General features: G+C 35.9%; 1 protein-coding gene across 2 annotated transcripts in view; it reads left to right on the top strand.

The window, feature by feature from the left end:
* Nucleotides 1-19,042, top strand: part of LOC125650910 (neuropeptide prohormone-4-like) — a 32,860-nt gene that overhangs the window by 8,339 nt on the left and 5,479 nt on the right. The window contains exon 2 of one of the 2 annotated variants that reach the window (XM_048879489.2): nt 18,077-18,209. In XM_048879489.2, coding sequence (XP_048735446.1) covers nt 18,077-18,209 — 133 coding nt within the window. Of the gene's footprint in view, nt 1-17,741; nt 18,210-19,042 lie in introns of those variants that run through there. The other variant, XM_048879488.2, reaches the window with a different exon arrangement.

Genomic DNA, 19,042 nt, shown 5'->3' with positions numbered 1-19,042 from the left:
CTGTTTCGTCAATTTTGACATCAATCATTAGAAATATTTTAATCATTATTCATAAGGCCTAGTAATTGTCATCTGAAAGATATGCTTAGTACTCATATTGCCTCTTCTTGACTCGTTAATAATTAGACAACAAAAGGTTAAATTTCCCAATTAAATCAGTAAATGAATATACATGTATGTACATGTGAATAAATGGGTGCTAGGGTTAATGAATTTGCCTTCAATATCCATACGCAATAATAGTCACGGTATGTACCTTCTAAAAGGTCAATCCTAATCAAATATGACAGCTGAAATGTAAGTTTTGTTTGAAAATACGCCATTTTGTCTTGACTTTGTAATAATAATGATCGTAATAAACTTTTATGCGTAAATCGTAAATACATTTGAATACTCTGAAATGGATGTGATATGGCTGTGTTCTTAATAACCTGATGGTGATGTGTCTTGCTATCCGGGAGTTTTATTTTCCACCAACATTCCTATGAACAATAAGAGCTAATTGATACGTAATGATCTGAATTTCTGTCAAGCCTTTTGTACATTCATCAGGATTTGTTGATTCAATAACGGGCTGGTCGTTTCTCTGCCGACACTATATACAGATTCTCTGGGGCCGTACCACGGGTAATGCCATTTTGTTCAAGAATTCTCAAAGCGAGCGATGGCCTGAGTAATTTAATCCGTATCACCATATCGCTCAAGTTAAATTACCATCGATTTGTTTGGCGCATGTGTTAAATTTCTATAATGTATCAATATATCATACGAAGGCCTCCATATAGATGTAATTACACGCACAGAAATGGCATAAAATTATATGATATTGTTTTACAGTATCGGGAATCAATCAGTGAGAACTGGTGATATCTGTGTAACCGTCCAAACGTAGAGACAACGCAGAACCGTGGTGATTATCATAAAACGTGTAGGTACTGTCATCAGGGCTAGATTAATACAGATTGCCTTCTGTATTCACGAACTTCAAGATGAATCTAGAAATAAACGCATATTTTCATCTCCAAATATTAGGAATCGATACACATTACAGAAAACAGTATTTTTGTGCAAATAAATTAGAAACATTGTAACGAAGGTCCCCCTGTCAATACAACACGAGATTAGATAAATATTTCATTCCGGTATCGTTTTCCCCCTTCATGTATGTTGACATTTTGCGTTAATTTTGAGGGACTGTGTTCTGAGATGTCTTATACGTCGTTGCTTTATTTGTTCAGCCAAGAAAGCAAACATCAAGTCTTTTTCCGGGAAGAATTTCGTTTGCGTTTTTTATTCGCTATATCTAGGATCTGAAAGCCAATAAACTGGTAGAAATCAGACACGTAGTTACATGTACATTGCATCAAATTTTGAATCTGAAATGTTGTGGTTTGAATTTTAATTAACATATCGGAGAAACTTCACAAAATACTAAGTTACACTTCCACAAAGGTACTCAATTATCTCTACATTACGAAGCAAATGATTGATATTTTATATACTGTTTAACGTCTCCCGAGAGAATTTTTCACTCATATGAAGACGGCAAAAGGCTGCAAAATTTAGGCCTATGTTCGGCGCTTACGGCATTTGAGCAGAGGGATCGAGATCTTTATCATACCTTCTGTGACATGGGGTCTCGGTTTTTGCGGTCTCATCTGAACGACCACCCCCTTTAGTCGCCTCTGAAGACAAGCAAGAGGTAATGATGACCTATTCTAACCTGTATCTATTTATAACTACTAATACTTGACTGATGATTATTTCTTAAAAAGAAAGTGTAGATGTCATAAATCAGCTGGAAACCCCTGGCAGCAATGGAAACTAGTAGTTCTATTCATTACTGTCCTTGATTTAATAACAGACTGGCTCGGTTGGGATTTGGATATTTACATCTTGTTGAACATTGTATAACATTGTACTTATTATCACATAAAATCTACAAAATAGGTCAATATTTTAGATTTTATGAAATGAAATATGTGCTTTAAATCATCAACTGTTTTGGGATTCCAGTCCCAGATGATTGCACATGCCCAGGCTTGGATTCCTATTTTAATTGTTGTGGATGTAAATATGCATGTAACAATTGAGACGGGCACTCAGTAAATAATATGAAATGGAAAATCTAAAATAAATGATAACCACTCCAACAATGCTTTTTTGTTTCAAAGATTTACTGAAATACATATGTGAAGTTAATTTGTTAGATACAGTTAGTCTTTATAGTTTGGCTTTGATGTTTTGTGTCAGAAGTGATGTCTCTACGTGAGGGAAGCATTCTTGAATAGGACGTAAAACTATACAGACGAAAACTCCGAGTAAGACACGGTAAATCATTTTATTTCTGAGAATATGCAAATGTAGTAATTTCAGGTCTATTTCTAAATCGCTTGAACTCTGTGATAGAAATAATCAGGATAACAACACTGATCTTTTTCTGAGGTGACAAAACCGTCAAATGGGAAATATTTGTCACTCTTGAAAGTAAATACCGATAGGTGTTGCGACAGATAAAAGGCATGGTCATCCCAATGTTTCTCACTGTTATTGCACACACAGCTATCATTCTGTCTTTAAACTCTATATACTTATATTTTCAATTTTTATGATGTGATAGTAGATGAATTTACATTCTAACATGTGTTCTGTGTTTTTCTTCATTTTATCATCATTTTCTTAACCTTTGATTTTCTCAATTTTTCTCATGCTTAAATACCCCATATTTGAAAATTTTGAACAAATGGCCCTGCGTCTGTAATTGTTCGGTCGGAAGTTACACAGCTAGTTCCACATTAATACTTCAAAACAAAAGACAAACTCCGGAAACCGAAGTAGAACAGACAGACAAACTGACAGAGTTAATGTAGTAGGGCCATTCGACTAACTGACAAAATCAATAGTAGGACAGATTGACAAACTGACAGAGAAATTCAAGAGCAGGACAGACTAACTGACAGAGAGAAGCAGGACAGACAAACTGACAGAGAGAAGCAGGACAGACAAACTGACACAGAGAAAGTCAATATTAGGACAGACAGACTAACTGACACAGAGAAAGTCAATATTAGGACAGACTAACTGATAGAGAGAAAGTCAATGTTAGGACATATTAACTGATAGAGAGAAAGTCAATAGTTCCCTCCGGTTTCACCGATGGTAGATTAAAGAATTATGCGTGGGAACGCCCGAGATAAAAACATACTGAAGAGAAAGCTCTCAATCTCTCTCTCTCTCTCTCTCTCTCTCTCTCTCTCTCTCTCTCTCTCTCTCTCTCATTTGTTTACTGATTGCTGGTGCTTGGTCAAAGGAATAGCCACTACCTATCTTAAATGTCTCAGGTTTGAAGTGAGAAGTAACCTTGCGTTTTAATTGTACTAGGGGGTCATTTCCTAGGTTATTTCAACCTAGGAAATGACCCCCTAGCACAACTAAAACGCATGTTTCAGATTTGAAACGTTTCCGAAATCGAGACTCCCGATGACGCCACCACAACTGATCTATCTCGTATAAAACAATAAGTCATTATTACATGAAATCATTGTGGTGCTTTTAAATTTCGATTGAGAAAAAGTAAATCGATATATTTTTGCTAAAATGCAAGAGTAAAGTAAAATTTAGTTAATCGCGAAATCAAATATAAGATCTAATTTTTAAAGCTGAAGACTGCGTGATGAATCCTGCAACACACAAATTTATTTTACGAATCAAATAATTCTCTGTAGTCCTAAATGTATTGATGAGGTACATAATTATGTACTTGACTTTTGATTTTCAAATGGTTTGTGAGCCTTTGGTGAACTGTCGTGACACACACTACAGGGATATCGGCTGTTGCTACCAGTGAAATGCTGCAGCAATGGACGTAACATGATGCGATAAGAGGCGAAATTTTTTGTTTGTCTTTTCTGTCTCCGTAATTTTTGTAATAAAGTTCAAAGTTGTCGCCAACGATGTTTATATCATTTCCGACAAAATGTCAATTCAAACATCAGCATCGATAGATCAGAGTGCCTCTAATGTACCTGTGATTTGTGTATTGAATTTCTGTATCTCTTCGGGATGTGGAGGTGTTCGACAACAATCTATTCCAAACTTAAAAGTTAATTATCATACACCAAAGATTCTATCATGCATGCCGGTAAAATAATTGCTTTAAATAATTATCTCAGTTACTTGAGGTTGTATGATATTAAAACTATTTGCAGTATCGTATCAATATCGTGTAAAATATTTATGTATTCTAAATCAATGAATGTACAACAATGGTCAACAAAACCGTGCAGAGACCTACAACTAAGCCCATCACCCGACCGTAAAGAAGGTCATATATACTAAGAGGTACATTGCAATAATCATGAATATATAACGAGGTTTGTACGAGTCTCTATCATGTGGTAAATGCAGTCGTCGGCAACAACACCTGAACAATAACTCGCATTGATCTGGCTTATTCTCCATCCTAATTTTCAAGCAGTTCAATTACATAGAATGATGCCCAAATGAATAAGCTGTGGATGTTTGTAATCTACCAAAAAGCTCATTAGCCAGTTTTGATTGTAACAGAATGGTATTTTTGTCATTGATACCTCCTTTTTGGGACATTTTCCTCTCAGAGCACCAGAAAATTGAAATGATAGTAACTGGTTATTTTACAATTTAATGTATCTTACTGATAAATTGTTCTGTGTCATATGGTGAAAAAAAAAATTCTGTCTGAGCGATCAAATTTTAGCCCCAGATTAATTTCCATGTTAGAACTATTTTCTATGACATTTTTGTAATTAGCAGAATGATAAAAGATTTCAATACTGTAGTATAGTATAATATTAATTCTCTCAAAATCTTTCGCAGAGTGCTGTCATTTAGATTCCTCGACGGAGTTAACGCGGTAAGAGTTCAGGTTTTGTCTTGGGGAAGAGTTCAGAAGCAGTTCCCGTGGTTTTATCGTGGGAAAGAGTTTAGAAGCTGTTCGTGGGGAAGAGTTCAGAAGCAGTTCCCGTGGTTTTATCTTGGGGAAGAGTTCAGATGCAATTCCCGTGCTTTTATCGTGGGGAAGATTTCAGAAGCAGTTCCCATGGTTTTGTCTTTGGGAAGAGTTCAGAAGCTGCTTCCCTTGGTTTTATCGTGGGGAAGAGTTCAGAAGCAGTTTTGTCGTGGGGAAGAGTTCAGAAGCAGCTCCCGTGCTTTTAGCGTGGGGAAGAGTTCAGAAACAGTTTCCGTGGTTTTGTCTTGGGGATGAGTTCTGAAGCAGTTCCCGTGGTTTTGTCTTGGGGAAGAGTTCAGAAGCGGTTTTGTCTTGGGGAAGAGATCAGAAGCAGTTCCCTTGGTTTTGTTTTGGGGATGAGTTCAGAAGCAGTTCCCTTGCTTTTGTTTTGTGTAGGAAATCAGAAAGAGCTCCCGTGATTTTTGTCTTGGGGAGGACCCTGGACTTACATTATTTATTATCATTTTTTAAACAATCATTTGCCCAGTTTGTAGTCTGCTGTAATATTTATGTACCTTTTGTGTATTCAGCGTCAGTGAAGCTTCAGAAATGCCTGCGCAATTCATATCATTGATGGGCAGATTTCTTTTTAAAGGTTTTTGTAAATTACAACAGGACTCGTACTGAATAAACTAAAGCTATAACAGGTCGCTAGATGGAGCACTGCTTACAGAAACACTAGGGCTTTTACAGGGCACTACATGTAGATATAATACTGCGGCAGAAACAACCAGGCGCTAGATAAAGCACTGCTACAGAAACAATTAGGGCTTTTACAGGGCGCTAGAGCACTGCTATTGAAACAACTAGGGCTATACCAGAGCACTGGATGGACCACGGCTTACAGAAACAACTAGGGCTTTTACAGGCCACTAGATAGAGCACTGTTATTGAAACAACTAGGGCTATACCAGAGCGCTGGATGGACCACGGCTTACGGAAACAACTAGGGCTTTTACAGGCCGCTGAATGAAACATTGCTTACAAAAACAAGTAGGGCTATACCAGAGCGCTGGATGGACCACGGCTTACGGAAACAACTAGGGTATTTGCAAAGTGTGTGTTTAGGTATGTAAGATGACCATGTGGCAAGGATTTTGATTTTCTTCAATTTTTAAAGCGAGTGCATGGTTTGTCCTAACTCTTCTTACAGTTTTCAAGTGAGAACCTCATTTTACATAGTGTCTCTATGGGTATTGAAGATGTGCATGTGGAAGGGGTTTAATTTTCTTTAATTTCAGAAAACAATTACAGGCTGTTAAACTTAGTTTTGAGGAAATATTACAAAGATTTGTCCATTTCACCCCTCTTACAGTTTTCAAGCTAAGGCTTTTTGTAAATATCTGCGTATTGTTCAGATTTTGATTCCCAACAATTTAAAAAAAAATTGATGTTCAAAAAAATTACAAGTTGTTGAAATTAGTCAATTTTGGTGAATCTTTAAAAAGGACTCTAGTGTAATCAATTCAATCTTCATTTGATATATTGTGAAATATCGCAATACATTGTACATGTATATTACAATTTAATCTTCATTTGATACAATATAAAATATCGCAATACATTATACATGTATATTACAATTTAATCTTCATTTGATACAATATAAAATATCGCAATACGTTGTACGTGTATATTACAATTGCTAAACATTCTACCAAATATTGTACGAGTGGCTCATTAGCGTAATGAAGTCTGTCCAGATTATTCTGAGAAAAATACTTGTAGGCAATTCAGATGGACAAGATTTGTCATCCTTATGAAAGCCTAAACTATTTTTCTCTCTCCATCTCTTCTTTTCTGTATTTTTCTACACACACAGAATCTACTACCACGTGACCGTGCTTGGGGACTATAAGTCGCCGTTTTAATATTTTTGAAGTATTTGCTGATATCAAAATTTATTTTTATTTTTATATCAGAAAATTATTTTTTGATATTAGGAATTCGAATTCTTGATATCAGAAAATTATTTTTTTATATCAAAAAATCTATTTTTTGATATCAATAATTATTTTTTGATATCAGGAATTGGAATTATTGATATCAATAATTATTTTTTTGATATCAGAAAATACCTCAAAAATATTAAAACGGCACCTCATAAGGGACTAACAGTGTATGTCAGTATGTGTAGAGATCTGATGGTGCTTAATGAATTGCATGATTCTCGGTCCTTGTAAAAGAAAGTGTAAATTTATACTGTTACATAATGCGTTAATTTTGATTTCTTACCTAGAGACAAATAGAAATAAGAAATATCAGAATATTGTCACGTAGTTGTTTCGTTTAGATGGTCCGGAGTATTGTGTGAGTTCACGTTTCCCGGGGGATTCGTGGTGGGTCCAATTAATTTTTCATTATTGATGATGGAAATATATTAAAAAAAAAAACGATGAATAAAATCAATTTGCCATATGTTGTGCATCAAAGGTTAGCATTTTACAGAATTAAAAAAATTATGTGCTAGAGCTTTTAGCTTTGCATTTTATGAATTATGTATAGAACTTTGGCCGCATATTTGGCGTCCCAAGAAGCATATCAACATTCATTTCAATTATACGTTTTACATTTTAAAGGTAACAATATTTCAGAATCTCTATTACAAATGCATAATTTGTTGGATTCTACATGTATATTAAAATTAATATTTTATGAGTGCGTATTCAAACAGCTATCTATTGAACATCAATTATTGCGTGTAATCAGTTGTCATGTTAAAATATTTCTTTAATTATGATAATTAACTTAGAAATATTTAACACAGTTTTGTAGATTAGAAAAATACATGAAAATTATGTTCATAGCACGCCTTTCCACGAGCACAAAAATTTGAATCGCTGTGTATAATTAACTTTAATATCTGCACTATATATGCAATCTAATGAGCGTTTCAAGTATTTACATTCAACATTGACTTCTATATTACCTGCAAAGCTCTATATGCCAACGGAAATTCCTTTACACTAAATATTGTGCCGAAAGGTGCTTCCAAATAAGATTTACCCTATTTTCTTGGTGTTTTTTCTCTACGGCGATCTCCTTTACTCCCAGAGACCGTAAATGACATCTCTTTAAAAATCTTGGCTTTTTAACGATTGTGTATGCACACCAAGACGTTTTGATTTGAAAGCCATCATGCATGCTTTTGTAATACATGTATTTTAAAGTTTGCCAAAGACTTCTCTTCGGAACAGAAGTACAAAAGAAAACACCCGAGTCTTCCGAATAAAATACGGGGACAATAACCAATGGCGTGCCACGTAACATCAAGAGTGACTTGACCTGCCAAGACCTATTAATCGAGCACTGTCAATAGCTTATAATTACGAACGAAAGCAACTCTGGGTAACAAGACCTATATTTTTCTTCGGTAATCTAGTTAAAATGCGTGTTTATTCTTCAACACTTTTTTGATATTGTGAATTCCCTGCACACGAACGCAGTCATGTGAAACTAAATCTCGAGGTATCAGACCTTGTTCCGGGAACTCTGAGTTACTCGATACAAGTACATGTGCCATGTATAAAAGCAAGAGTTCTTTTATTGGACAAATACTGAAAAACAGGTGTATTTCTTTGCTGGGATAAATGTGTGTATTGGCGATTTTCTATGCCAGAAATACAGAATTAAAGTTCATGAGATATCATTCGAACATAACAAAAATCTTCAATCTCAACAACTCATATCTGTAAGAAAAACCCTCTAAAAAGCATACTCATATACACCAGGAAGGCCTCTACCAAAATGGTGAATTTCATGATCACCGGGATAGAGGTTCTGACTCAGCTGGGCCAAACCTGACAGGTAGTGTTTATGTGTAAAACAGTTGATTATCATCTTCTCTAATAATATTGATACTAAATTGAAACTAAGTGGAAATTAAAAAAGAGCAGGAAGCCCTTGTCCCAAAGATTCTTCATTCCAAATTTTAAAAGAATTGGAATGGTAGTTATCAAGAAGTTTGTTCAATTCTTAACGGACGATGTGGACGGACGGACGACGAATGCTGACCTGAGTGACTATTAAGGTGACCTAAAAATAAATTTCGTTTTTGAAAATACATGAGGGTGTGAACTAAAACGCTCCACGCTGGCCTACTTTTCTGGAAGCGATAGTTAACGTGCTTCACGCTGGCCTACTTTTCTGGAAGCGATAGTTAACGTGCTTCACGCTGGCCTACTTTTCTGGAAGCGATAGTTAACGTGCTTCACGCTGGCCTACTTTTCTGGAAGCGATAGTTAACGTGCTTCACGCTGGCCTACTTTTCTGGAAGCGATAGTTAACGTGCTTCACGCTGGCCTACTTTTCTGGAAGCGATAGTTAACGTGCTTCACGCTGGCCTACTTTTCTGGAAGCGATAGTTAACGTGCTTCACGAGGTACAGTTCACACCCTTATGCATCTTCCAAAATGAATTAAAGATGAGGAGGGGGAGGGGGGACAATACATGTAACAGACCGAGATAGAAAATTTTCAATATATTAAGTTGATGAAGGTGTCTGAAGAACTGTGAGGGACAGGCTCCCAGAGTCACTGTACCTTATTTTGTTTACATTTTCAAAGCACATTCGTGTATTCATACGAAAGACAGATGTGCGTGAATAAATTAAGCCACCATTTATTATCTACCTAATTTGTACTTGATAAAACTGATATCTGAGCGTAATACAATTATGTTTAAATATACTAATCAATTTCTTAATGATTTATGATAATTATTATCAATCATAGCTAAAAGTGAAGTTACTTTTTTTTTTACCCTTTAAAATGAAAAAGTAAAGATAACAAAGAATGATGAATCTCATAATCCTATAAGGAATACAAAATTAAGAGTTGGGCAAACCAGCGCCGTAAATTAACCTTCAATTTGGAGGAGGCAGGAAATTAGGCGGGGGTCTGGGGGCCGCCCAGGCCCCCAGACGCTGAGCACATTTTGTGCACACTGAACACGTTTCGTGCAAAATCCTTGATTCTAGGGCCTTCTAAGATGTTACTTGACTAACTCATTCTAAAAGAAAGATTTGGAATGCTTTTTAAGGGAGGTATCATGTTCTTAGTTATTGGAAACAACATAAATTCTAATGAACTTTAAATCTTAATTTTTTTGGCTCAAAAGTTGGAGGAGGCAGCTGCCTCCTCCGCCTCCATGTAATTTACGGCCCTGCAAACACGGACTCCTGGACACACCAGAGATGGGATCAGCTGCCTAGGAGGAGTAAGCATCCCTGACGACGGGTCACATCGCCGTGAGCCAAATAAACGGATTAATCCGTAGTCAAAATCAGTGTGTAAAGAACGGCCAAACAATTGGTATGAAACATGTCACACAGTACTAGTATTATCCTTGTCGAGTCCCACTGAATTATTCTGTATCACTACGGCGAGATACCTTTTGGGGTATCTAATAAGAACGGTCCCCTTTTTTAAAGTCATGTTCGTTCGTAGGATGTTGAACCAAAGTGAAGATTGGAGCTATCTATAATACGTACACGTACAACTGAGACTAGTTGTAGGGAGGTAGGTTGTCACACAGGAGCAAGACATACTGGGGCATCCCGTACAGTTGTTTATAAGATTTAAGAATAGAACAAAAATATTGAGGCGGTTTCGTGTTTGACCCTCGATATATGAATATACAACCGTACGGAGGACTTATTGAGGATACATAAAATTTTATTAAGTATAAAAGGGGAAAATAAGTATCTTTGTAAAATAAAAAGGAAAAATCTAGGTCCAGTGCCTGAGCTCGTGCGCTATGTGTCAAACCCCGAGAACTAGTTTGGCAGAGTGAACGCGAAAGGTAACATCATATAAATAGGTCATTCTGAAACCCCAGAAGCGGGCGAAGAGAAGATGGTAATCGTGAATAATTTGTGGTCAATCTTGGACTGCGTTTGAGTGAAGCGGCTGATCCGTTCTCCTTGATGACTTTGAAGTGTTACTACGTTTCACGATCATTCATATTTTCATACTATTGATTTCACATAATCTTCTTAACACATATCATTATGTCTATAAGGAATACACATATGGAGGTCTCAGTGGCTCCGCGGAGACAATGTCGCCTCTTCATGTTCCTCTGAAGCCAAAGGCTGGTTTTAATATCTTCTTTTTTTTTTGAGAATGTAACGCTTCCACTTGGTTCTTGGAACACAGGAGTAAGAAAATCAAATTAAACATCTGTACCAATACTGCAAAAATAATTTATATTAGTATTGCTATCTACGAATGTTATGTAGCGTCGGTCGCTACAGGTCTTTCATTTACAGGTTTTCACAATGATGTGATTTGTTGCAATGATTGTACCCGGTATTGTAAGACCCGCCGAGTTTCTGCTCTCTTTTTTGATGGATTTTGTGTGAAGTCACGTCCAGAAGATTAATGTATTGGCTTGGAAAATCCTAATAAGAACCTCTTATTGATGGGGGTCTCAACACAAGCATCATTTTACCAGCAGCTCAGTGACATTTTTATTGCTAGAAGTTAGCACGAGCCCTTTCTTATATTCATTAAGATTTTGCGCAATCCCAGAAGGTAGAACTTGCTTTACAGTTAGACATCTTAACAATATGGATATCAAGTAATTTCACTTATTTCTGATCAAAATCTCGTTCAAATTTTGTTAAATTGCAAACAATGCTAGCACCAATTCAAAACTACCGAGGAATAAATAAAGTTATCACTTTCATGGCATCGTTATTTAGTTTTATAAAATTCACATTTCCAATGTTTTTGCCTTCGATATCTTTACCAATTATAATGACAGCCATTTCCTGACGAATGTGATGCAGTCGTGAACGAAGTGCGTATAAATCTTCATCAATGTAGTACAGTCTATCTAACGCCTGGGAATTCCGACAGAAATGAAAGCAGATTGTAAATATAAAAAGTAAATTTTATAGAGGGCATGAACTAAACTCTTCATGACAGCATGCTTTTAACGCGCTGCATGAAGTAAGCTGGCATGAAGCGTCGCGGTTCATGTCCTCATGAAAAATATTCAAAAGTGAAATTTATTTTTTAAGTGTTAACATATCAATGTGATCACAAATTTGATTGATCACCCTTGGACACACCAGAGGTGGGATAAGGTGCCTAGGAGGAGTAAGCATCCACTGTCGACCGGTCACACCCGCCGTGAGCCCTATATCTTGATCAGGTAAACGGAGTTATCCGTAGTCAAAATCAGTGAACCAAGAACGGCCTAACAATCGGTATGAAACACGTCAGATATCATTTGACCCAATGATAGTTTGTATTGTCAAACTAGATCATTATAACGACCATAGAATTTGCAAAATGCTGACTTTAATCGAGACTGTTGAAACCCCATACACCATCAACTTGTGTGTCAGTAGCCTGCCTGGATTTAAGAACTGATATGCGGAACAAGCTCTTGTGCATTTTATGAGAAAACATGTCTATGATTTTTTTTTCTCAAAACACATTTCATTAAACTTTTTTTTTACTTTTAAAATACGTCATAGGAATATGAAGTACTCAAGCTTATCTCAATGTTAAACTAAAGCGACATTTAACTATGTGCTCTTGAATTATTATAACTGTCATTATCATTATATATACTTAAACGATAACTTCAATACTTATTCATATTCAAGAATTTCAGAAAATTATACAAATCAAATCTATTTAGAGTATTTTTTCAAACTTGATAGAAAATTGGTGGAGAAATTCGAGAAAAATAGAAATAATGTCTCAGCGATTTTTTTTATTCGCTCGGGTTTGAGAGCCTTACCAGTGACATCACAATGCACAAAAAGCGTCTAGCCTTAGTACGTAAGTCCTCGAGCTCGCGCTTCATACTTCACCGCATATCGTAACGTAGTGCAGTAGGCTGTGACTTCATAGCTAAAAAAGCGTCCTACTACCAATCGGAACTCCTCGAATGTCTCGCGCACTCGACAATCGGATCACGCGCTCGTCCTTTTCCGTAACCGGTAAGAAGACTCGGACGTGGATCGGCGCAAGAATTGCATCAAATCGATGCATTTCTTCGCCGGAAGCGCGCATGTGGATGAGGTTAAAACGCCAGAACCCAATCCCTGTATAATGTGTTATTCATATTTTCACCAAAGATTCAGTTTTGGTATCATCAACGTCTTATTCACTCTAATACATAAACATATAAGTGGGAAATGATAGTGGTAGAAAACTTTAGATATGTATGATACCTTAGATGCTTTTGAAAGCTCACGTTTCATATCGTAACGTACGTCTGTGACGTCATAGTTGCATTTGTGTACACACGGCAGGAGACTCTGATGGCGTCGATCCAAACTTCCGCCAGAGTTCGTTTGCTTACAAACCAAACTCTTCCAGTTGGGCATTATAGGATAGCGATTTCTTAGGCCGCGTATACTGTGTGACGTCAATGTAGAATGACGAAAAAACATAACGTCAAACGTAAACAACTTTCAAAACAAGAACGTAAACATCAAGTTCATTACTTTACACAATAATTTGAACAGAGCCTCCCTACCTTTTAATGATCTTTTGATCATTTTATGTTTAAAATAAAATCCATACATTTATATTAATGCTCTTAATGTCAATATCTTCAAAACTTTTAACTACGAACTACTTCTTTAGTGTTTTTTGTCTGCGTGATAATCGCGGACTCACAATATACAAATCTGTATATTGTACTGCGTCACATAGGAGAGTAGTCTCGTTCAACCAGACAGTCGGCTGTCTCCGTAAATCTCCGACGAGCAGAAAGTCTGGTAAAGACACGCGATAATAACTGTTACCGCTAGGGAGCGCTAATTTAGTTTCCGTTGGATTCTCTCTGACATAAACAGTCAATTCCGAAATTTGATGCTAATTAGTTGATCCTTCATTAGTGATACTAATGGGAAAATCATTACTACATGTACAATAAAAAAAATTACGCTATTTGTCAGCTGGAAATTGTACTTTCACTTTTGCCTCCTAAAGTAATTTTGATTAAAACAGTTTTACCATTTCCTATCGGTAGAACAGCAAATAAATCCTTCCTTTTACAAAAGTTTTTATAAACACTCTAGTTGTAAATCCTTAAGCTAAAACGGCAAATTCAATCTATTACAAATTTCTTCATTAGTCGTTATTTTGAAGGTGTGTTGAATCAACCAATCAAATTAAATACCGAAATTTTGGTAAGCCTCGTTCTGACGTTACAAACGTTATCGCGTATCTTTACCAGACTCTCTGCTCTTCGAATATTTACGGAAAAAGCAGATCGTCTGGTTGCACAAGACTAATAGGAGAGGTCTATTCGTAGGTGACGTAATGAGGCCTCGACTGGGAGTTTGAGCGTCGATCCACATACGAGATTCAATTACGTCTACAGAAATAGCCGAGTAGTTACGATTGATCTCGAATGTAATACGATGGCATCCATGACGTATGTAACGTTGGGCAGTAGGCTTTGACGTCATAGATTACAATACATCAATTTCTCCCATGGATGCATCCATCGTATTAATACATACACGAGATCTATGTCAAGTGCGCGAGACATTCGGGGAATTCGGATTGGTCCCACTGCGAGACACTCGGAACTCCTTGCGTAGCTCGTACTTAGTATCCTTCAACCAGACACTCGGCTGTCTCCGCAAATCTCCGACGAGAAGAGAAGATTTACGGAGAAAGCCGAGCGTCTGGTTGCACGAGACTAAGCAATCGGATCACGCGCTCGTCCTTTTCTGTAACAGGTAAGAAGACTCGGACGTGAATCACCGCAAGAATTACATCAAATCGATGCATTTCTTCACTGGAAGCGCGCCTGTGGATGAAGTTAAGGTTGATCGATCCTCATGTGATGTCATAGGTTTTTGCAAAAATCTTCATAATTTAAACTTTGCGCATGATAGAAATATATCTTTCTGAAGAATTCTATTCACTGGATATAATAAAATATCTGGTAAACAATAATATTAAAAAAAAGTTTATATTTTCCATAGATAATCAATTATTTATGATTAAAAAATGTTGTCAAGGGCAATAACTCCTATGCTGGAATTCCCTCTACTGGGTGTCTATTATTCATTGGTTTCCCTAATATCCACAATTAATAGATTATACATATTTATGAATTAGCTGTTTTTTAAAACTGTAAATTTTGTCATTTCAACAAGTCTTTATCTATTTTTATTATTCTGTTTAACGAAAATGTGTGATTTTCTTATGGTGATGTATATTTCTGTTTTTGTATGTCTGACATCTTTAAAAAGGTGGCAACCTATACATTTTCTTTGGTTATTAATTCCAATAAACTACATTGAGTAGAAATTAATAAATTTTTCCCACAAATCACATGAGGATGGAGCTACCTTAAAAGGCCAGAACCGAATCCCTCTGTATAATGTGTTATTTAGATTTTCACCACAGATTGAGTTTTAGTATCATTAACGTCTTATTCATTCTAATACATAAATATATAAGTGGAAAATGATAGTGGTAGAATACCTTAGATATGTATGGTATCTTAGATACATATTGTAACGTACGGCTGTGACGTCATAGTTACATTTGTGTACACATGGCAACATACTCTGATGGCGTCGATCCACATACGAGGTTCATTTGCGGTCACAGAAATAGCCAAGTAGTTACGATTGGAGACTAGGGGCGCGTTTTACAAAAGAACTTACGACTTACGGCCAACTTTACATACTGGAATTTTTCAGTTTATTGTAAGTTCAGTCACTCCAAATGCAAAATATCTTTTTTACAATGTTGAAAATTAAGCCTAAAAAAGTTTTACTTCATTCACTCAAAGTAATAACAGTGTAATACAACTTAAGACTTGCGACTTTGCCGTAAGTTGTTTTGTAAAACGGGCCCCTGGTTCGTACCTCGCACACTCAATCGTAACTACTCGCCAATTTCCGTCACCACAAATGAAGCTGCTATGTGTTCACAAATGTAACTATGATGTCAAAGTCGTACATTACAATATGAAACGCACAAATGTAACTATGATGTCAAAGTCGTACATTACAATATGAAACGCACAAATGTAACTATGATGTCAAAGTCGTACATTACAATATGAAACGCTGTACTATCATGAATAAGACGTTAATGATACCAAAACTGAATTTGTGGTGAAAATCTAAATAACACATTATACAGGGTTTCCGTTCCCGCCTTTTAACTTCATCCACATGCGCGCTTCCGGCGATGAAATGCATCGATTTGATGCAATTCTTGCGCCGATCCACGTCCGAGTCTTCTTATCGGTTACGGAAAATGACGAGCGCGTGATCCGATTGCACTTCGCAGTGTACATGGAAACACATTTGATCTCAAGGGAACGTATAACGGTCTTCGACATTTTGACCGGAAAGTCACAGTCAATCCACATTTTTATTGTAATGACTATCAGGTTCTGTAATGATCAGTCGAACCACGGTGTTGAGTGCAAAGAGGAATCTCAGATATGTATAGTGGTCCGAGGCACAGCGTAAATCAAATCTTAGGGACGTGTCGCTAAAATAGACAACAGATATAGGAGCGTGGGTGTATGAGCAGAACCTCATTAGACAACATCATCTGCCGACCAGACCCACCAATAGGAACGGCATAAAATTATCTTCTTTACGGAAGTTAGCTCCTGAGCTTTTGAGCACAACTGCACAGGATGCTATAACTAAGTATTTACTGGTTCAATACTGATCCCATTGGTGTAAACATATTACGCATTTATTGCTGAACCCTATCCAGTTGGAAATTTTTGTGTCAATTCAAATTTTGAAAGAGTTTGGCAGGGACTATATATTTTGGCGGAAGGACTGATTAATCAAAAAGTTCTAAATGTGCATGATATTACTGTTTCTGTTTCATCCAATATATCTTCTATTTTTATTTTTTATACTCCTATACGTGTGTTTCAGTCTTATGATTTATGATACAAGTAGTTCAGACTTGGAACTAGTTCAAATGTTGTAATTTATCAATTTGGTTGATTATATTTTTCCAAACAGAACACCGATTCTAAAAAAAAAGTTTGAATTGATTCACTCGAAACTTTGTATAAAAATTCAGTATTTTCGCCAATAATTTAAAATTTAATTTTCACCCCCCCTTTCTTTTTTAAAGTTCTATTTCATATTTTAATACTTTGAAAATTAAGTGAAATTTTAGAAATTGACATTATTACTAATGTGTCCTTTTAAACTCAAATGATAGGATTTTTTTCGTATCGCGAGTGCAAATAGGTCATCATTTATTTCCATTACTTGTAATAAACTTTTTAGATTATGTATCTATTTTATGTAATGATTGATTTGTGTTGCTTATGTTGTGTTGACACCAACAGACAAATCAAATGTAATTGAATAAATCTTTACGTGCAAAAAACGTCATGTTTAGAACACTGTAGCTCAATAACAAACATTACGACCCCTGTTTTTTCTTTTTAGTTTCTTAATTCTCCTACAATGTAGAAATCATAAATACACTTCCAAGAAAATTGACATTACTCCAAATCTCGGGTGCGAATCTCTTTAACAAAGATATGCAAACTGATACTTTGACACTGAAGTTTATTTCATTTTACATTTTGTGTGTTCTATGATTTGTATCATCGTCCAATCAACAGGCATACATACACCTTTTTTTCCAAATTAGCATTTTATGTTTTTTCTAGCTTTTTTGCATTTGTCTGTGGACACCGATATTGGTTTGTGTGTGACCCGCACCTTCAGTACATGTGGTAATGTGTTGTTTGGGGCTTTGCTACGTGTGTGAAGGGGTGGGACAACATGCACGATCCCCTTAGTACACAGTCATTATTGTCGAGAGTATCGTCCAGTCCTCGCGCTGTCATTGGTACAGCTTGAGGTATTTGCTGTTTATACTCTTTTATACCTTTTTCTTTGTAGAATGTGTTATGATTAAGTGATGAGCATTCAATACCACATACCGATTATAGGAAACGCGTTATCTAGTTTTCTTGTAAAATATTCATAAATTGATAATATATTAGTTGCTGAAAAGCAACGAAAATCGACAGTTTGCTTGTGGATCCGAAACCAGCAAGATTGATGATATCAAATTGGTTTTAAAAATTATGTTTCAGATGAAAGCAGCCTGGAGACAAGACCTTCCATGTTTCATCGTCTGCGTCTTTTGTGCTTGTGTTACTCATGGTATGAGCGTGGATTTTTCAAGATTACGGAAACCTTATCTTCTACCAAAAAGATCAGATTCGTGTGAGTTTTTTTTTTTTTTTAAACTTCTCAATTCCTACGAGATACCGTGTTGGCTTGTATTTCTTGGGTACCCTTAACGACAAAATTTTATAAATCATATAATATTTCAGCTTTTATTTTTCAAATTCAAATTCGAATCATTGAATATTTAGCAATCCATTGAATTTAAGTGATAAATTGTGTCAGGTATGGAATAAGGCAAAATGATCACCAAATTAATGATAATGTATCTGATTCCGAACTTCAGATGAGTTGATTTGAAATAATGTATTACAACAATTGTTTTGATTTAGGAATTTAATCATACCTAGATATACATGTATCATATCTTTGAAATACTCGTATAGAATTTAAAGACATAAGTAATTACTCGTATAATTAGAAAGTGTACAAGCCAATCAGAGGCATATTTGCAAGCCTAAGATTTTAGTCTGTTGCGCTTCATACACAGATAAGCAAATCGAACGCCTTGTCTTTACAAGATTATCATCAACCCGACAAGTTGGCAGTTCGTTAGGTAGATATAACTTAACATAAAACATTAATTTGTGAAGTTTGCTATCCTTGGAATAATGTTCTTTAGGGTTGTCTAACTATTTAAACCCTCAAACTTGCCAGTTTTGAACATGTATATTCATTATCATATATTGGTAACATTGTTTTACATTGAACAATCATGATATGGATTCAATGATTTTTACATCCACTACGTTTTTCCCTTTATAAAACATTCTTACTGAAAATGAAGGTTGATATTTCAATTTTTTTAACATTTAAGATTATGCTATTTACTGCGTATGACTACTTTTGACTGAATATATTAATTCATTATT

The sequence above is a fragment of the Ostrea edulis genome, chromosome 5 (genome assembly GCF_947568905.1).
Source record: "Ostrea edulis chromosome 5, xbOstEdul1.1, whole genome shotgun sequence".
Taxonomy (NCBI): Eukaryota; Metazoa; Mollusca; class Bivalvia; order Ostreida; family Ostreidae; genus Ostrea; species Ostrea edulis.
Note: the sequence above shows the minus strand (reverse complement) of the source record. Positions and strands in the feature narration are given on the sequence as shown.